Here is a 14,925-nt window from a genome sequence, read left to right on the forward strand (position 1 = left end):
ATATCAATTACGTCCTTGCCTTGAAGCTTACTTTTCCAGGCCACACATCCTAGTTCATGCCTCACCGCATCATAATTTCCTTGCCCCCAGCTATAACTCTTGCCCTGTAGTGCACACTTATCCCTCTCCATCACTAGAGTAAAAGTCACCGAATTGTGGTCACTGTCCCCAAAGTGCTCACCTACCTCTAATTCTAACACCTGGCCTGGTTCATTACCCAGAACCAAATCCAGTATGGCCTCACCTCTTGTTGGCCTATCTACATATTGTGTCAGGAAACCCTCCTGCACACATTGGACAAACAATGATCTTCTAAAATTTAACAACTGAAAATGCATATTTGGGAAAAGGCAATTCCGTATTTATTGCCCATCCTTAGTTGCCAAATAGACAGAAAGGGTAACTAGATAACATGGGACAGGATCACATATAGGCCTGACCATATGAGAGTGACTATTTCACTTCTCTCAGGAACAGTTATGAAACCATGGTGTTTTTACAGTAATCTGACAGCTTTCATTTCGTTTATACTTTTTATGGCACTGTACGACAAATTATCAGATTTATGGAGTTCAAATTACACACTTTCCACCTGTAGAGAGAAACAGAAGTTTTCTGTTGACTTAATCTGATGACAGGTCACCACGACCTGAAACATTAAAACCATTTCTCTCTCCACAGTCTCTGCCAGTACTTCCAGCAATTTTTAATGTTCAGTTTTTCAACATAGTGGAGTCGCAGGTATATAGGATAGTGAACAAGGCATTTGGTATGCTTTCTTTTATTGGCCAGAGTATTGAGTACAGGAGTTGGGAGGTAATGTTGTGGCTGTGCAGGACATTGGTTAGGCCACTGTTGCAATTCTGGTCTCCTTCCTATCGGAAAGATGTTGCGAAACTTGAAAGGGTTCAGAAAAGATTTACAAGGATGTTGCCAGGGTTTGAGGATTTGAGCTATAGGGAGAGGCTGAATAGGCTGGGGCTGTTTTCCCTGGAGCATCAGAGGCTGAGAGGTGACCTTATAGAGGTTTACACAGGATATGGATAGGATAAATTGACAAAGTCTTTTCCCTGGGGTCGGGAGTCCAGAACTAGAGGGCATAGGTTTAGGGCGAGAGGGGAAAGGTATAAAAGAGACCTAAGGGAAAACTTTTTCACACAGAGGGTGGTACGTATATGGAATGAGCTGCCAGAGGAAGTGGTGGAGGCTGGTACAATTGCAACATTTAAGAGTCATTTGGGTGGGTATATGAATAGGAAAGGTTTGAAGGGCCAGGTGCTGGCAGGTGGGACTAGATTGGGTTGGGATATCTGGTCGGCATGGACAGGTTGGACTGAAGGGTCTGTTTCCATACTGTACATCTCTATGATTCTATGACTCATTGCAGCTTCTGTACAATGTTGCTTTTCTACACATAGTGGGATGGGATCATTAAACTTCTGGTCTTTCAGCTTCGGACTATAACTGCTATATAAAAACAGTGTAGTAAGTTAGGGTTAAGACATTTAGGGTCCCGAATTTCTTCAGGACTCTCTTGGACTCCTGGAACCCACAGGAAAATGGCCAAACTTCTCATAGAATCCAAGACTTGGCATTTGGGCCTGACAAGAACTGAATGCCCACTACCTTTTCCAATACCTTCAGAGAGGCAGGGACTCCCTTTGGTGGTAGTTCCTGCTTCCTTGCTTCAGCAAATGGCCTGGTGAAATGTTGCAGTCTGACACATGGAGGAAGATGAGTCATAGTGCACTCCAGGAGGATGTCGATTGTTAATCAGCTCCATGATATGGGAACAAATATAGGAGTGGGATTGACAGGTCTACCCAAGGGTCAAATTGTCTCCTTGTGATGATATTTTATTTATTTATTAGATAGACATACAGCGCAGGCAAATAATTCCCTGTCACATGGATGTGCACTTGTAAAGCCACCAAGACATAACCCAGACAGCCTTTAGTTGTGTTTTTATTTTAAACAACACCTTTGAAGGCAAAACTGAACAGAAAAAGATTAAATCCAGATTTCCACATTCAAACTATATTTTCGGTAATGGTATTGCTAAAATCCTCAGTGGATAAAGAATATTCAATCACGCTTTGAGAGAAAATAAATGGCGAAGTGGGAAAACTAAAACAGAAACGATTAAAACACTCAGCTTGAGTCTGTCAGAATCTAAAGAGAGAATAGTCGGCTGAATGTTTCAGTTTGGGGTCTCTTCATCCTTAACTCAACCTATTTATTTTTCTTCCCAGATGCTGATAAGTTATTTCCTTTGCATTCAGTAAAGGGACAGCTCCTATTGTTCCACTCAAAATTCAGGCTCTGGCAGGAGAACATCAATCTTGTCACCTGATGTACTTATAATATCAGGTCAAATAAACCTTCAGAGAAGAAGTGGTTCCCAGTAAACCTAAATTATTCCGATATATTTAGATTAGATTACTTACAGTGTGGAAACAGGCCCTTCGGCCCAACAAGCCCACACCGACCCTCCAAAGAACAACCCAACCAGACCCACTCTCCTACATCTAACTCTACGGGCAATTTAGCATGGCCAATTCACCTGACCTGCACATTTTCGGACTGTGGGAGGAAACCGGAGCACCCGGAGGAAACCCACGCAGACACGGGGAGAATGTGCAAACTCCACACAGATAGTTGCCTGAGGCAGGAATTGAACCCAGGTCTCTGGCGCTGTGAGGCAGCAATGCTAACCACTGTGCCACCGTGCGTGGCTCGTTGGTCTGGGGGTATGATTCTCGCTTTGGGTCTTCTTCTACGCAGACTTGCGAGAAATCCCGGGTTCAAATCCCGGATGAGCCCCCATATCATGACTTGTGCAAAAGTGCCCGATTCATTTTCTCAAAAAGCACCTTTGTTAAACGAGGTTGGGCTCCCTGTAGAACGAAAGGGGCAGAAAGCAGGGAAGTGAAATGATTGGAGATAGCGTTGAACAGGTTGACGTGAGTGGTGCGGTGTTTGAGGAATGTCAGCGATGAGGGTATGTTGGAAAATTGGAACAGCTCTTTATTGTGTTATACTCTGATAACACATCACCTCAAATCTCCTACCAGTGGTAAGATCTGTAATCACCATTAATTCACTTTACTGATATGTAGGTGAAGTATCCGCACACGCTCCTAGATTTGGAGGCATGGAGTTATGCCTGTGCTTCTGGATGTTTTTGACAGTTCGCGGAGGCTGGTTAGATTTACACACCTACCTCCAATTTTGCATCCAAATCCGCGTCAGATGCCACCACATGCTCATCTTCTTTCTTCCCTGTTGCTTTAATAAGCACCTGCTTTGTCTTCCAGTATTTTTTCTGCATCTGGCTCACCACAGATTTGTCATCATTGAGGACATGCCGGTTAAACCTCTCTCCAGAATACCTAATGACAACAACATCCAGTTACTTGCAGTTTCAATAACCCCAAAGTACATTCTCTCCCCCCAACTTACAGCTTCTAAACTATGACGCGTTGGTGAACTTTGCTTTAAATCTTAGCAGCATAATATCCCAACAGGATGCTCGATTCTATCTTCAATTCACGTATTTTGGCAGCTGAACCAACTAACAATAATGAGAAATAAATACTATTAGATTAGATTACTTACAGTGTGTAAACAGGCCCTTCGGCCCAACAAGTCCACACCGCCCCGCCGAAGCGCAACCCACCCATACCCCTACATGTACCCCTTACCTAACACTACGGGCAATTTAGCATGGCCAATTCACCTGACCTGCACATCTTTGGACTGTGGGAGGAAACCGGAGCACCCGGAGGAAACCCACGCAGACACGGGGAGAACGTGCAAACTCCACACAGTCGGTCGCCTGAGGCGGGAATTGAACCCGGGTCTCTGGCGCTGTGAGGCAGCAGTGCTAACCACTGTGCCACCGTGCCGCCCATATAATAAATGTTTTTCAATCTCTGGATAAATTGAGCTATATTTTGTGGTGGCCTGCATCTGAGCCTTGCCTCATTCAATAAGGAGGCCATTTGGTCCATCGTGCCTCACCCAGTTTTTCAAACAAGCATCATTACTTAGTGCCAGCCCTGTCCTCTTGAATGCCTCAACTGAATGAATACATACTTGAGTCAGTGAAGATTGCAGGAGGACATGCCAGGTCCAGTACCAAGTATATATAGAAAATGAGGAGTCAACCTGTTGAAGCTACCAAACAAAACTACTTTCATTGTGGCAGAGTCAGTAGAATCCCTAATTCTGAGCCAATAGCTCTGGGTTCAAGCTCCGCTTCAGCTCTTAACAGCCAAACAGGTTGATTAACACTCTGCAAATCCTTCCTAGCCACTTGTGGCAGGTAACAAGAGTTGGAAAATCTCCTTCTCAGCTAGGCTTGACACAGAGCAGCAACCCAAAAGCAATAACCTTTCAGAAAGATGAGAAACATGTCCCAGAAAAACGTGCTTTTGAAACACATGCTTTGTCTGCCTGATGCACCACTAGGTGTAGGAAGAGAAAAGCAGAGAGGCAGTAGCTTCCATTGGTGGAGATTTCTCTTATTGTACAGGATCCCCTTCTGGTTAAGATGAGGATCTAGCCACTCCCCACCCTGTTCATTTAATGGAAAAGAGGTTCTGAACTGTGGCAGTTCTTGCCCTCTGGATGATCGGAGTTAGCTGGGGCTGGGTTAAGCTTCTAAGGCCATTTTACAATCCATAAATATCTATCTATGGCATAATTATGATCTGATGACAGTTCATGAATATGAGAACAAAAATAGTATTTTTGGCATCTGTTTAAAGATTATTTTGGCATCCTTCATTGCCTGCAGGTCAAATGGCTGGTAAATTGTTCACAATCAATGCAATGAATTGGAGGTCTGGATCATTGTAAGCCCATCCTGGAAATGCAAGAGCTCTAAAAAGAATAGAAAGCAAAGCAGTGCAAAATGAGAAAGCTGTAGGAACGAGAGAGGGCCAGGCTGACAGAAGAGGTGGACAAAGGAGCAGCAAGGTTAGTGAACAACCAGAAGGAAGACAGCTGAGATTGAGGAGAAACAATTCTAGAAATAATCCACACATGACAGAGCTCATTTCACTCCTGTAATTGGTTGTTTACAGCAATGTTTTATTCTTGTGATCAATGGATTATGGAACACCTTTATTCATAAATGCAAATTGACAAGGTGCAGATTCCATTCTTGTTCACTTGTGGTGGTGGTTGTGGTTGGGGATCAGTCTAAGCACTATTTTACACCTCCAGCTGCCTGGTTTGCAGAACACTACAAAACATAGAAACCTGATCAGTGAAGGTAACTGAGCTTTGTACCCATGACATCACTTGAAGAGGAACTGAGATGTATTTGACTATCCAGGGCCCTCCTTGTACAGTATTGGACTACTGTCTAATATTACTTCTCTTGCATAATAAATACTTACCCTTGATGACGGTCCATTGTGTACTGTTTCTGTTGTGAGGAACCTAAACAAACACAGAAGAAATTAGATACAGATTTTTCACTTACAGGACAATTCCAAAGGAAAGCCTTGCTTTTACAGAGCATCTTTCACATCCCAAGACATTTCACAGCCAATAAAGGACTGTTTTGAAGTGTAGTCATTGACTGATGCAGGATATAGTTGTCTTATCACTAAGACTTCAGTACAGCTGGCCTGGGAAATTACAATCAGTTGGACTTCACCATTTGTAAGAACCATTACACTGAATTGTTATGATTATATGAATGAAATCATATTAGGTTGCAGCATATGGCAGCTTATTAAGTAAATAATATTGGCAAGCTTCTATAAAAGAGCTCCCTCAAATGACTCAGTGCCCTGCAGTATTGAAGCAGTCAAAGCAGATCCCAGTTCGACCCTTTAGCTAGAGTGAATCAGCTGTTCTTGGTCACATCAGTCACAAGGTTGCTAAATGGATCTAAGCATTCATGAGCTGTAGAAGAGCATAGAGAGGAAAGACAATCAGTCTGGTTGTCACTATGGCTGAAATCGGGCTCAGATGTGAAACCCTCCCACACTTTAAAACAACCTACTCACGCTCCTTCTTTGCACTTCCCCATGTGGATGAGATATGAGACAATTGCTAGCGCTGATGGAAATCTACCAAGTACAACTCCATGGCAGAGGAAAGAGAAATTGGGAAAAGAAGGCTTCCATTAAGCTGGCTTCATGTGATCAAGACTGGTTCACACACTGACTCATTTACATCAGCCTGACTACAGTCGCACAGTTTTAGCATATCAGTGCACATCATCAGGAGCTTTCAAATTCTCATCCTTGTATTTAATCTCTCCATGACCTCCCATTCCAGGTCTCTTCAACCTCCTCCAGACTTCACAGTCCAGTCCGAAGTCCCTAACTCCTTACTTTGGGATAGTCTCCAAACAACTCAGCTAGTTAAAACATTAATTCTATCAGAGGGGGCAAGTACGGCCTTGGTTTGATAGCTCACCCGAATGAAACCTTCAGACAACCCTTATCACTTCACTGGGAGAATCAATCTGGATCATATTCATTTTCCACTAACATGTAAGGTTTCAGTATCAAGATAGCTCCCCCACAACCCTTGCCAACACCACCACCCTCTCCTGAAGACGCAACCTGCTTTCTGAATCATAGAATCCCGACAGTGCTGAAGGAGGCCATTCGGCTCATTAAGTTTTCACTGACCCTCCTGTGAGCATCCCACCCAGACCCAGGCCCTTACCCTCTCTCTGTAACCCCACATACCACCTAGCCTGCACAACCCTGGACATTACGGGACAATTTAGCATAGCCCATTCATCTTGCCTGCACACCTTTGGACTGCGGGAGGAAACCGGAGCACCCAGAGGAAACCCACGCAGACACAGGAAGAATGTGCAAACGCCACAGACTTTCGCTCAAGGCTGGAATCGAACCTGGGTCCCTGGCGCTGTGAGGCAGCAAGGCTAACACTGAGCCACCGTGCTGCCAGTTTTGAGGAGAAGTCCAGAAGCACTGTCTAACATTGGAAACGTGGAGCACAAAATGACTTCCCACCTGTCATGCCTCGGCCAGCTTTTTCCTCGTCACAATCTCAAATTTGCTATGCCACATCTAATCATAGATCTTTAATAATGTAAATGAATTACGTCAACACCATTGCCCCTATCTAGTGTTTTGTCATTCCTTCAAAGTATTCAGTTAGGTTGGACAACCATGACACAGCAGTCTGTGCTGACTACTCTCTATTGTATATTCAGATTACAGCTATTTAGAACATAATGGGTACTCATACTGAAGGAGATATTTTTAGATCTGAGCCCCACCCAAACACCCTGTCTTCTCTTTTATTCAAGTTGACAGACCTGCTAACAAATTACTTTGTTTCTCAGCATCAGACATTTCTAAATTTCTAAAAGACACAATCATTGCAAATTTATTGATAGAATTAATCAAAGTTGTTACTGAATAACTTATTTAAATGCAGCCACACATACTAGTCCTGTTCTATATCCGGCTCTGAATGGGCTGATTTGACCCAAAGGGGAATACATTTAACAGTGGTATGAGAAATCATTCTTAATCCAATTTTCTCTCACTCTTACATAGTGACATGACCGTCCCCAGTGTTATAGAGAGAGACCTGTCCTCACCAGTACTATCCCAGCGTTATACACACAGACTTGTCCTTACCAGTACTACATTCCAGTATTATACAGAGACAGACCTGTCCCCACCAGTACTATGCCAGCGTTATACAGACACAGACCTGTCCCCAACACTACTTTACCCCGGTTATACAGACACAGACCTGTCCTTACCAGTACTATATCTGTGTTATACACACACAGACCTTACCAGTACTGCGCTCTAGTATTATACAGATACAGACCTAACCCCATCAGTATTATACCCATGTTATACATAGACCTGTTCTTAGCAGTATTGCATTTGACAGACCTGTCCATTGTATAACAATATTGTTATACAATGACAGACCTGTCTCCACTAGTACAGTATCCTAGTTTTAGTTATAGATTTATTGTCATCTGTATATATAAAAATACAGTGAGAAGTTTTCTTGCACAATATACACAAAGGATCACCTCGCTCCAACCCCATTTTGAATCACTGAACATAATGCAAGTTTTTACTGCAGTAGAGCTAATCTTCCTCTCTTCTGCTTGTTCCTCCTGCGTTGCTCCTCCACTCGCTGCTTGACATGAGCCAGAGTCTCAACCCCAAGATGTTGATGGTAGGGAAATCAGCGATTATAATACTACTGAACATCAAGGGACAATGGCTAGATTTCTACTTTTTGGAGATGACCATTGCCTGGCATTTGCAAGGCCTGAATGTTAATCTCCACTTTTTAGCTTCAGCCAAATCTTGGTGCATTTGAACAGAGGCTGCTTCAATATCTGAGGAGTTGCGAATAGTGCTGAACATTTCACAATCACTGGCGAACATTTCCACTTCTGACCTTATGATGCAGGGAAGGTCACTGATGAAGGAGCCAAAAATGGTTGGGCCTAGGACACTACCTTAAGGAACTCCTGCAGAGATGTTCTAGAGCTGAGGGGGCTCCAGCAAGCACAACTATCTTTCTCTGGGTCACTCATGACTACAAACAGGAGAGAGTTTACCTCTGATTCCAATTGCTTCAAGTTTGGCTAGGATTCCTTGATGCCATATTTGGTCAAATGCAGTGCTGATGTTAAGAACTGTCACTCTCATCTCACATCAGCAATCAGCTCTTTAGTCCATATTTGAACTGAGGCTGTAATCACTGGACCAGAAATGTTAACACTGATTTCTCTCCACAGATGCTGCCAGACCTGCTGAGATTTTCCAGCAATTTCTGTTTTGGTTTCAGATTTCCAGCATCTATAGTTCTTTAGTTTTTATTTTTATCTTTTAAGACCAGATCTTATTCAGGAATTAAAAGAATGAAATGATTTTCATCCCATTTGGTGAGATTCGAACCCAGGCCCCCATATTAAAACTCAAGTCTCTGGATTAGTGTTCTTACGACAATACCACTGGGCCATCGCTGTTCCGTTATCTCAGTCAGAGGGACAGTAAACAGTGCAGATATAGAGTCATACAGTATGGAAACAGACCCTTCAGTCCAACTTATCTGCACTGACCAGGTCTCCCAATCTGACCTAGTCCCATTTGCCTGCATTTGGCCCATATCCCTCTAAACCCTTCCTATTCATAGACACAGCCAGATGCCTTTTAAATATGCCTGCTTCCACCACTTCCTCTGGCAGCTCATTCCATACATGCACCACCCTCTCAATGAATAAATTACCCCCCCCCGCCCCCATTGGTCCTTTTTCCCCTCTAACCTTTAATCTATGCCCTTTAAGTTTAGACTCCCCTACCCTAGCAAAAAGACCTGTAACTCTATATCGAGGAAAGATTAGATTAGATTCCCTACAGTGTGGAATCAGTCCCTTCAGCCCAACCAGTCCATATCAACCCTCCAAAGAGTAACCCACCCAGACCCATTTCCCTCTGACAAATGTACCTAACACTATGGGTAATTTAGCATGGCTAATTCACCTGACCTGCACATCTTTGGACTGTGGGAGGAAACTGGAGCACCCGGAGGAAACCCACGCAGACATGGGGAGAATGTGCAAACTCCACATAGACAGTCAACCGAGGCTGGAATCAAACCTGGGACCCTGTTGTTGTGAGGCAGCAGTGCTAACCACTGAGCCACCGTGCCGCCCCAATATGTCAGAGTATTTCCTAAGTAGAGCCAAGCTAGAGGTTGTGGAGGAAAAATGAGATCTACGAGGTCAACAAAACAAATCATTCTAAGCCAATCAACAGGACCAAAAAAAATACCAAATCAGCTTTCTCATGGAAAGTTGACTGTTGTCACAAGGAGGCTGGAATATAAAAGGGAGGTAATGTTTCAGTTGTACATAGTTTTTTTTGGTCAGTTCGCATCCGGAGTATTGTGTACAATTCCGGACACAGGAAGGATACACCAGTTAGTGCAGTCACTAAACCAGTAGCACGAGACTGACACTGGAATAGTTACATTATGCAGACAGGTTACAGGAATGACACCTTTGACGTCAAAGTTCAAACAGTAAAGTAATTAAGATGCTCAGAATATTAAAAGGAACTGAAAGGGTGGACACAGAGAAATTATTTCCTTTCGTGTGGAAAATCAAGCATCAGGGAACATGATCATAAAATTAGAGACAGGAGAGTCAAAAGCCAAAGCACGATGTCACACCAAAGGTTTTGGAAATGTTAAACTGTCACTGCCCAAAAAACAGCTGTGCTTACTGCAACAATTCAGGCTCTCCAAACAGATGCTGCTGGGTAACATGATGAAAGGATATTGAAAACAAGTGAATTGATTCAAAATACAAGTCAGCAGGATTTAGGATCACACAATCCCTAGCAAGTGAAATCAAGCTATTCAGCCCATAGGGTGCACACCGACTCACCTTCCTCCCTGCATTCCCCATAGCTAATCCACCCAGCCTGCACATCCCTGGACACTATGGACAATTTAGCACAGCCAATCCACTTAACCTGCACATCTTTCTGACTTTGGTAAGAAACACAAGCAGACATGGAGAGTGTGTGCAAACTCCACACTGACAGCCGAGGCTGGAATTGAACCCAGGTCCCTGGTGCTATGAGGCAACAGTGCTAATCACTGAGCTGTGTGGAGCAGGATATCAATACTCTTACTTAGAGATAGGGATAGGTTATGATAGTTCCCAAATACATGATTGTACACTGACAGGCCTACATCCACCAATACTTCACCCCAGCATGATCCAGAGACAGACTGTACCTCAATGTTATACACTGACAGACCTGTCCCCCTCAGTGTTACAGAAACAGACCTGCCTCTACCAGTACTGCAGTGTTGTGCAGTGACAAACCTATACCCACCAGTACTGTATACCAGTGTTATATAGTGATCTGACCCCACCAGAACTGTACACACAAATTGTACAGTCACAGACCTGTTACCATTAGTACTGTATCCCAGTGTTATGGAGACACCTGTCCCCAACAGTATACTGTACCCCAGTATTACAAAGTGACAGATCGATCCCATGAATACAATGCACCAGTATTAGACAGTGACAGATCTCTCACCAGCACTGTACTACAGTGTTGTGCACTTACAGACCTGTCCCCACCAGTACTGTACCCAATGTTAGACAACTGTATCCGAGTGTTATAGAGACTGACCAGTCCCCACTAGTACTGTACCACTGTGTAATATTGTCAGAGGCTTGTTCAAACTAGCACTGCACCCAGGGTTTTAGTGACAGATCATTACCCATCAATATGGCGCAACCATGGATATACACTGGCAGTCATGTCTAAATCTACTGTATTTCAGTAATAGTTACAGACCTGTCTCCACCAGAGCAGGATCTCAGTTTTAGACAGTGACAGACCTGTCTCCACCAGGACTGTACCCCAGTGTTATACATTGATAGAGCCGTCTCCACCAGCACTGTACTCCAATGTTATTGGATGAGAGATCTGTCCCCACAGATGAGGACAGTGACAGAGATGTCCCCACCACTCTAACCCGGAGTTCGACAGTGTCCTCACCAGTACTTGAGCCAAGTGCTTCAGTGAGAGACCTGTCCGCACAAGTGCTATATCGCCATGGTCAGACAGTGTCAGATCTGTCCTCACTGGTACTCTAATTCATTCTTATACTGTAACAGAACTTTCCCCATTAGTACTGCAGCCCAGTATCATACAGTGACAGACCTGTCTTCACCTACGAGACAGATCCGTTTCTACCAGTACTGTACCCCAGTTTTATAGTGACAGACTTGTCCCGACCAGTAGTGTACCCATGTCAAACACTGACAGACCTGTCTCCATTAGAACTATATCCAAGAGTTAAACAGTGACAAATCAATCCACACCAGTACTGTACCCCAATGTTCCAAAGTGACAAACCAGCCCCAGTACTGTACTGTAGCCCAGTATTATACAGGGACAGCCCAATCCATGCCAGTACTGTATGCCAGTGTTATACAATGACAGACCTTTCCCCAAGAGTACTGTACCCCCAGTACTGTAGAGTGTCAGACCTGTCCCCATCAGTACTGTAGCTCAGACCTGTCCTCACAGATGCTTTACTCCACGGTTAGACAATGTCAGACCTGTCCTCATTAGTACTGCAGCCCAGAGTTATACACTGATAGACCTGTCTCCACCAGCAGTGTGCCCCAGTGTAAGACACAATCAAAACGGTCTCCATCTGTATTGTACTCCTGCGTCATACACTGATAGACATGAGCCCGTTAGGACTGTAACCAAGTGTTATGCAGTGTTATCCAATTCCCCATCAGTATTATACCCCAATGTTATGGAGTGACAGATCCATCCCAACAATAATGTACTCGAGTGTTATGCAGTCACAGACCGGTCACCAAAGGTCCTGGATAGCGCAGTTCTATACAGTGACAGACTTGTCCACATTAGTACTGCATCTCTATGTCATACACTGACAGACCTGTTCCTACCAGTACTGTACCCAGTGTTATACTGCAACAGTCCTGTCCACACCAGTACGATACCCCAGTGTCCCAAAGTGACAAACCTGACCCCAACAGTACTGTACCCCTGTATTATACAGTATCAAACCTGTCCCCACCTGTACTACATACAGCGTTATATCATGACTTACATGCCTCAGTAGTGCTCAATCCCAATGCTAGTGTCTTGACAGACTTGTCTCACGAATACAGTACACGTTATGTAGTGACAGAACCGTACCCCAGTGATATATAAGGAAATATCTGTCCCCACAATTACTGTATCCCAGCGTTACTCAGGAACAGACCTGACCCCATCCCAATGTACTACATTGCTAGACAGTGATACAAGTCTCACCAACAGCACTGTAGTCCAGAGTCACACACTGACAGACATGTCCCATCAGGTGTATACCCCAGCGTTATTCAGTGAAAGTCGAGTCGCCATTATTACTGTACCGAACTATTACACAGTGACAAGCGCAGTGCACACCAATACTGCACCCCATTGCTTCCACGGACAGACCTATCCCCATCACCACGGTACTCCGGTGATAATAAGTCTGTGTTGTCGCTACCAGTGTAATATAGTGTCAGATGTGCACTCACCAGTGCTGCAACCAGGTGATAAACACTGACAGATGCGCCTCAGCAGTGCTCTATCCAAGTATTATATCTTGACAGACCAATCACACCATTTCAGTACCGGGGTTATACAGTCACAGACCAACCCCACCAATTCAGTACCAGGCTGATACAGTCACAGACCTGCCCCACTAATTCAGTACCAGGCTTGGACAGACAGAGACCTACCCCACCAATTCACTACCAGGAGTATACAATCACAGACCTGTCCCACCAATTCAGTGCCGGGAGTATACACTCACAGACCTGCCCCACCAATTCAGTACTGGGATAATACAGTCACAGACCTACCCCAACAATTCAGTACTGGGATTATACAGTCACAGACCTACCCCACCAATTCAGTACCGGTATTATCCAGTCACAGACCTGCCCCACCAATTCAGGACCGGGATTATACAGTCAAAGACCTGCCCCACCAATTCAGTACCGGGGTTATACAGTGACAGACCTGCCCCACCAATTCAGTACCCGAGATATACAAGCACAGACCTACACCACCAATTCAGTACCCGCGTTACACAGTCACAGACCTGCCCCACCAATTCAGTACCGGGATTATACAGTCACAGACGAACCCCAACAATTCAGTACCGGGATTATACAATCACAGACCTACCCCACCAATTCAGTACCAGGTTATACAGTCACAGACCTGCCCCACCAATTCAGTACCCGAGATATACAAGCACAGACCTACCCCACCAATTCAGTACCCGCGTTACACAGTCACAGACCTGCCCCACCAATTCAGTACCGGGATAATACATTCACAGACGACCCCCAACAATTCAATACCGGGATTATACAGTCACAGACCTACCCCACCAATTCAGTACCGGAATTATACAGTCACAGACCTGACCCACCAATTCAGTACCGGGTTATACAGTCACAGACATGCCCCGCCAATTCAGTACCGGGTTATACAGTCGCAGTCCTGCCCCACCAATTCAGTACCGGAAGAATACAATCACAGACCTGCCCCACCAATTCAGTATGGGGAATATACAGTCACAGACCTACCACACCAATTCAGTACCGGGTTTATACAGTCACAGACCAACCCCACCAATTCAGTACCGGGATTATACAGTCACAGACCTACACCACCAATTCAATACCGGGATTTTACAGTCACAGACCTACCCCACCAATTCAGTACCGGGAGTATACAGTCAAAGACCTACCCCACTAATTCAGTACCGGGTTATACAGTCACAGACCTACCCCACCAATTCAGTACTGGGATTATACAATCACAGACCTGACCCACCAATTCAGTACCGGGACTATACAGTCACAGACCTATCCCACCAATTCAGTACTGGGATTACACAGTCACAGACCTGTCCCATCAATTCAGTACCCGGGTTATACAGTCACAGACCTACCTCACCAATTCAGTACCCGCGTTATACAGTCACAGACCTACCGCACCAATTCAGTACCGGGATTATACAAACACAGACCTACCCCACCAATTCAGTACCGGGATTATACAGTCACAAACTTGCCCCACCAATTCAGTACCGGGATTATACAGTCACAGACCTACCACAGCAATTCAGTACCGGGATTATACAGTCACAGACCTACCCCACCAATTAGTACCGGGGATATACAGTCACAAACCTACCCCACCAATTCCGTACCCGGGTTATACAGTCACACACACACCCCACCAATACAGTACCAGGATTATACAGTCACAGACCTACCACACCAATTCAGTACCGGGATTATACAGTCACAGACATACCCCACCAATT

General features: G+C 44.6%; 1 protein-coding gene across 1 annotated transcript in view; it reads right to left on the reverse strand.

The window, feature by feature from the left end:
* The window catches only part of LOC122551458 (islet cell autoantigen 1-like protein), a 103,212-nt gene that overhangs the window by 87,244 nt on the left and 1,043 nt on the right, over window positions 1-14,925 (reverse strand). The window contains exons 2-3 of the mRNA XM_043693391.1: window positions 5,409-5,451; window positions 3,224-3,392 (exon numbers count right to left, since the gene is read on the reverse strand). Coding sequence (XP_043549326.1) covers window positions 3,224-3,392; window positions 5,409-5,425 — 186 coding nt within the window. The 5' untranslated portion in view covers window positions 5,426-5,451. The remainder of the gene's footprint in view (window positions 1-3,223; window positions 3,393-5,408; window positions 5,452-14,925) is intronic.

The sequence above is a fragment of the Chiloscyllium plagiosum genome, chromosome 7 (assembly GCF_004010195.1).
Source record: "Chiloscyllium plagiosum isolate BGI_BamShark_2017 chromosome 7, ASM401019v2, whole genome shotgun sequence".
Lineage (NCBI taxonomy): Eukaryota > Metazoa > Chordata > Chondrichthyes > Orectolobiformes > Hemiscylliidae > Chiloscyllium > Chiloscyllium plagiosum.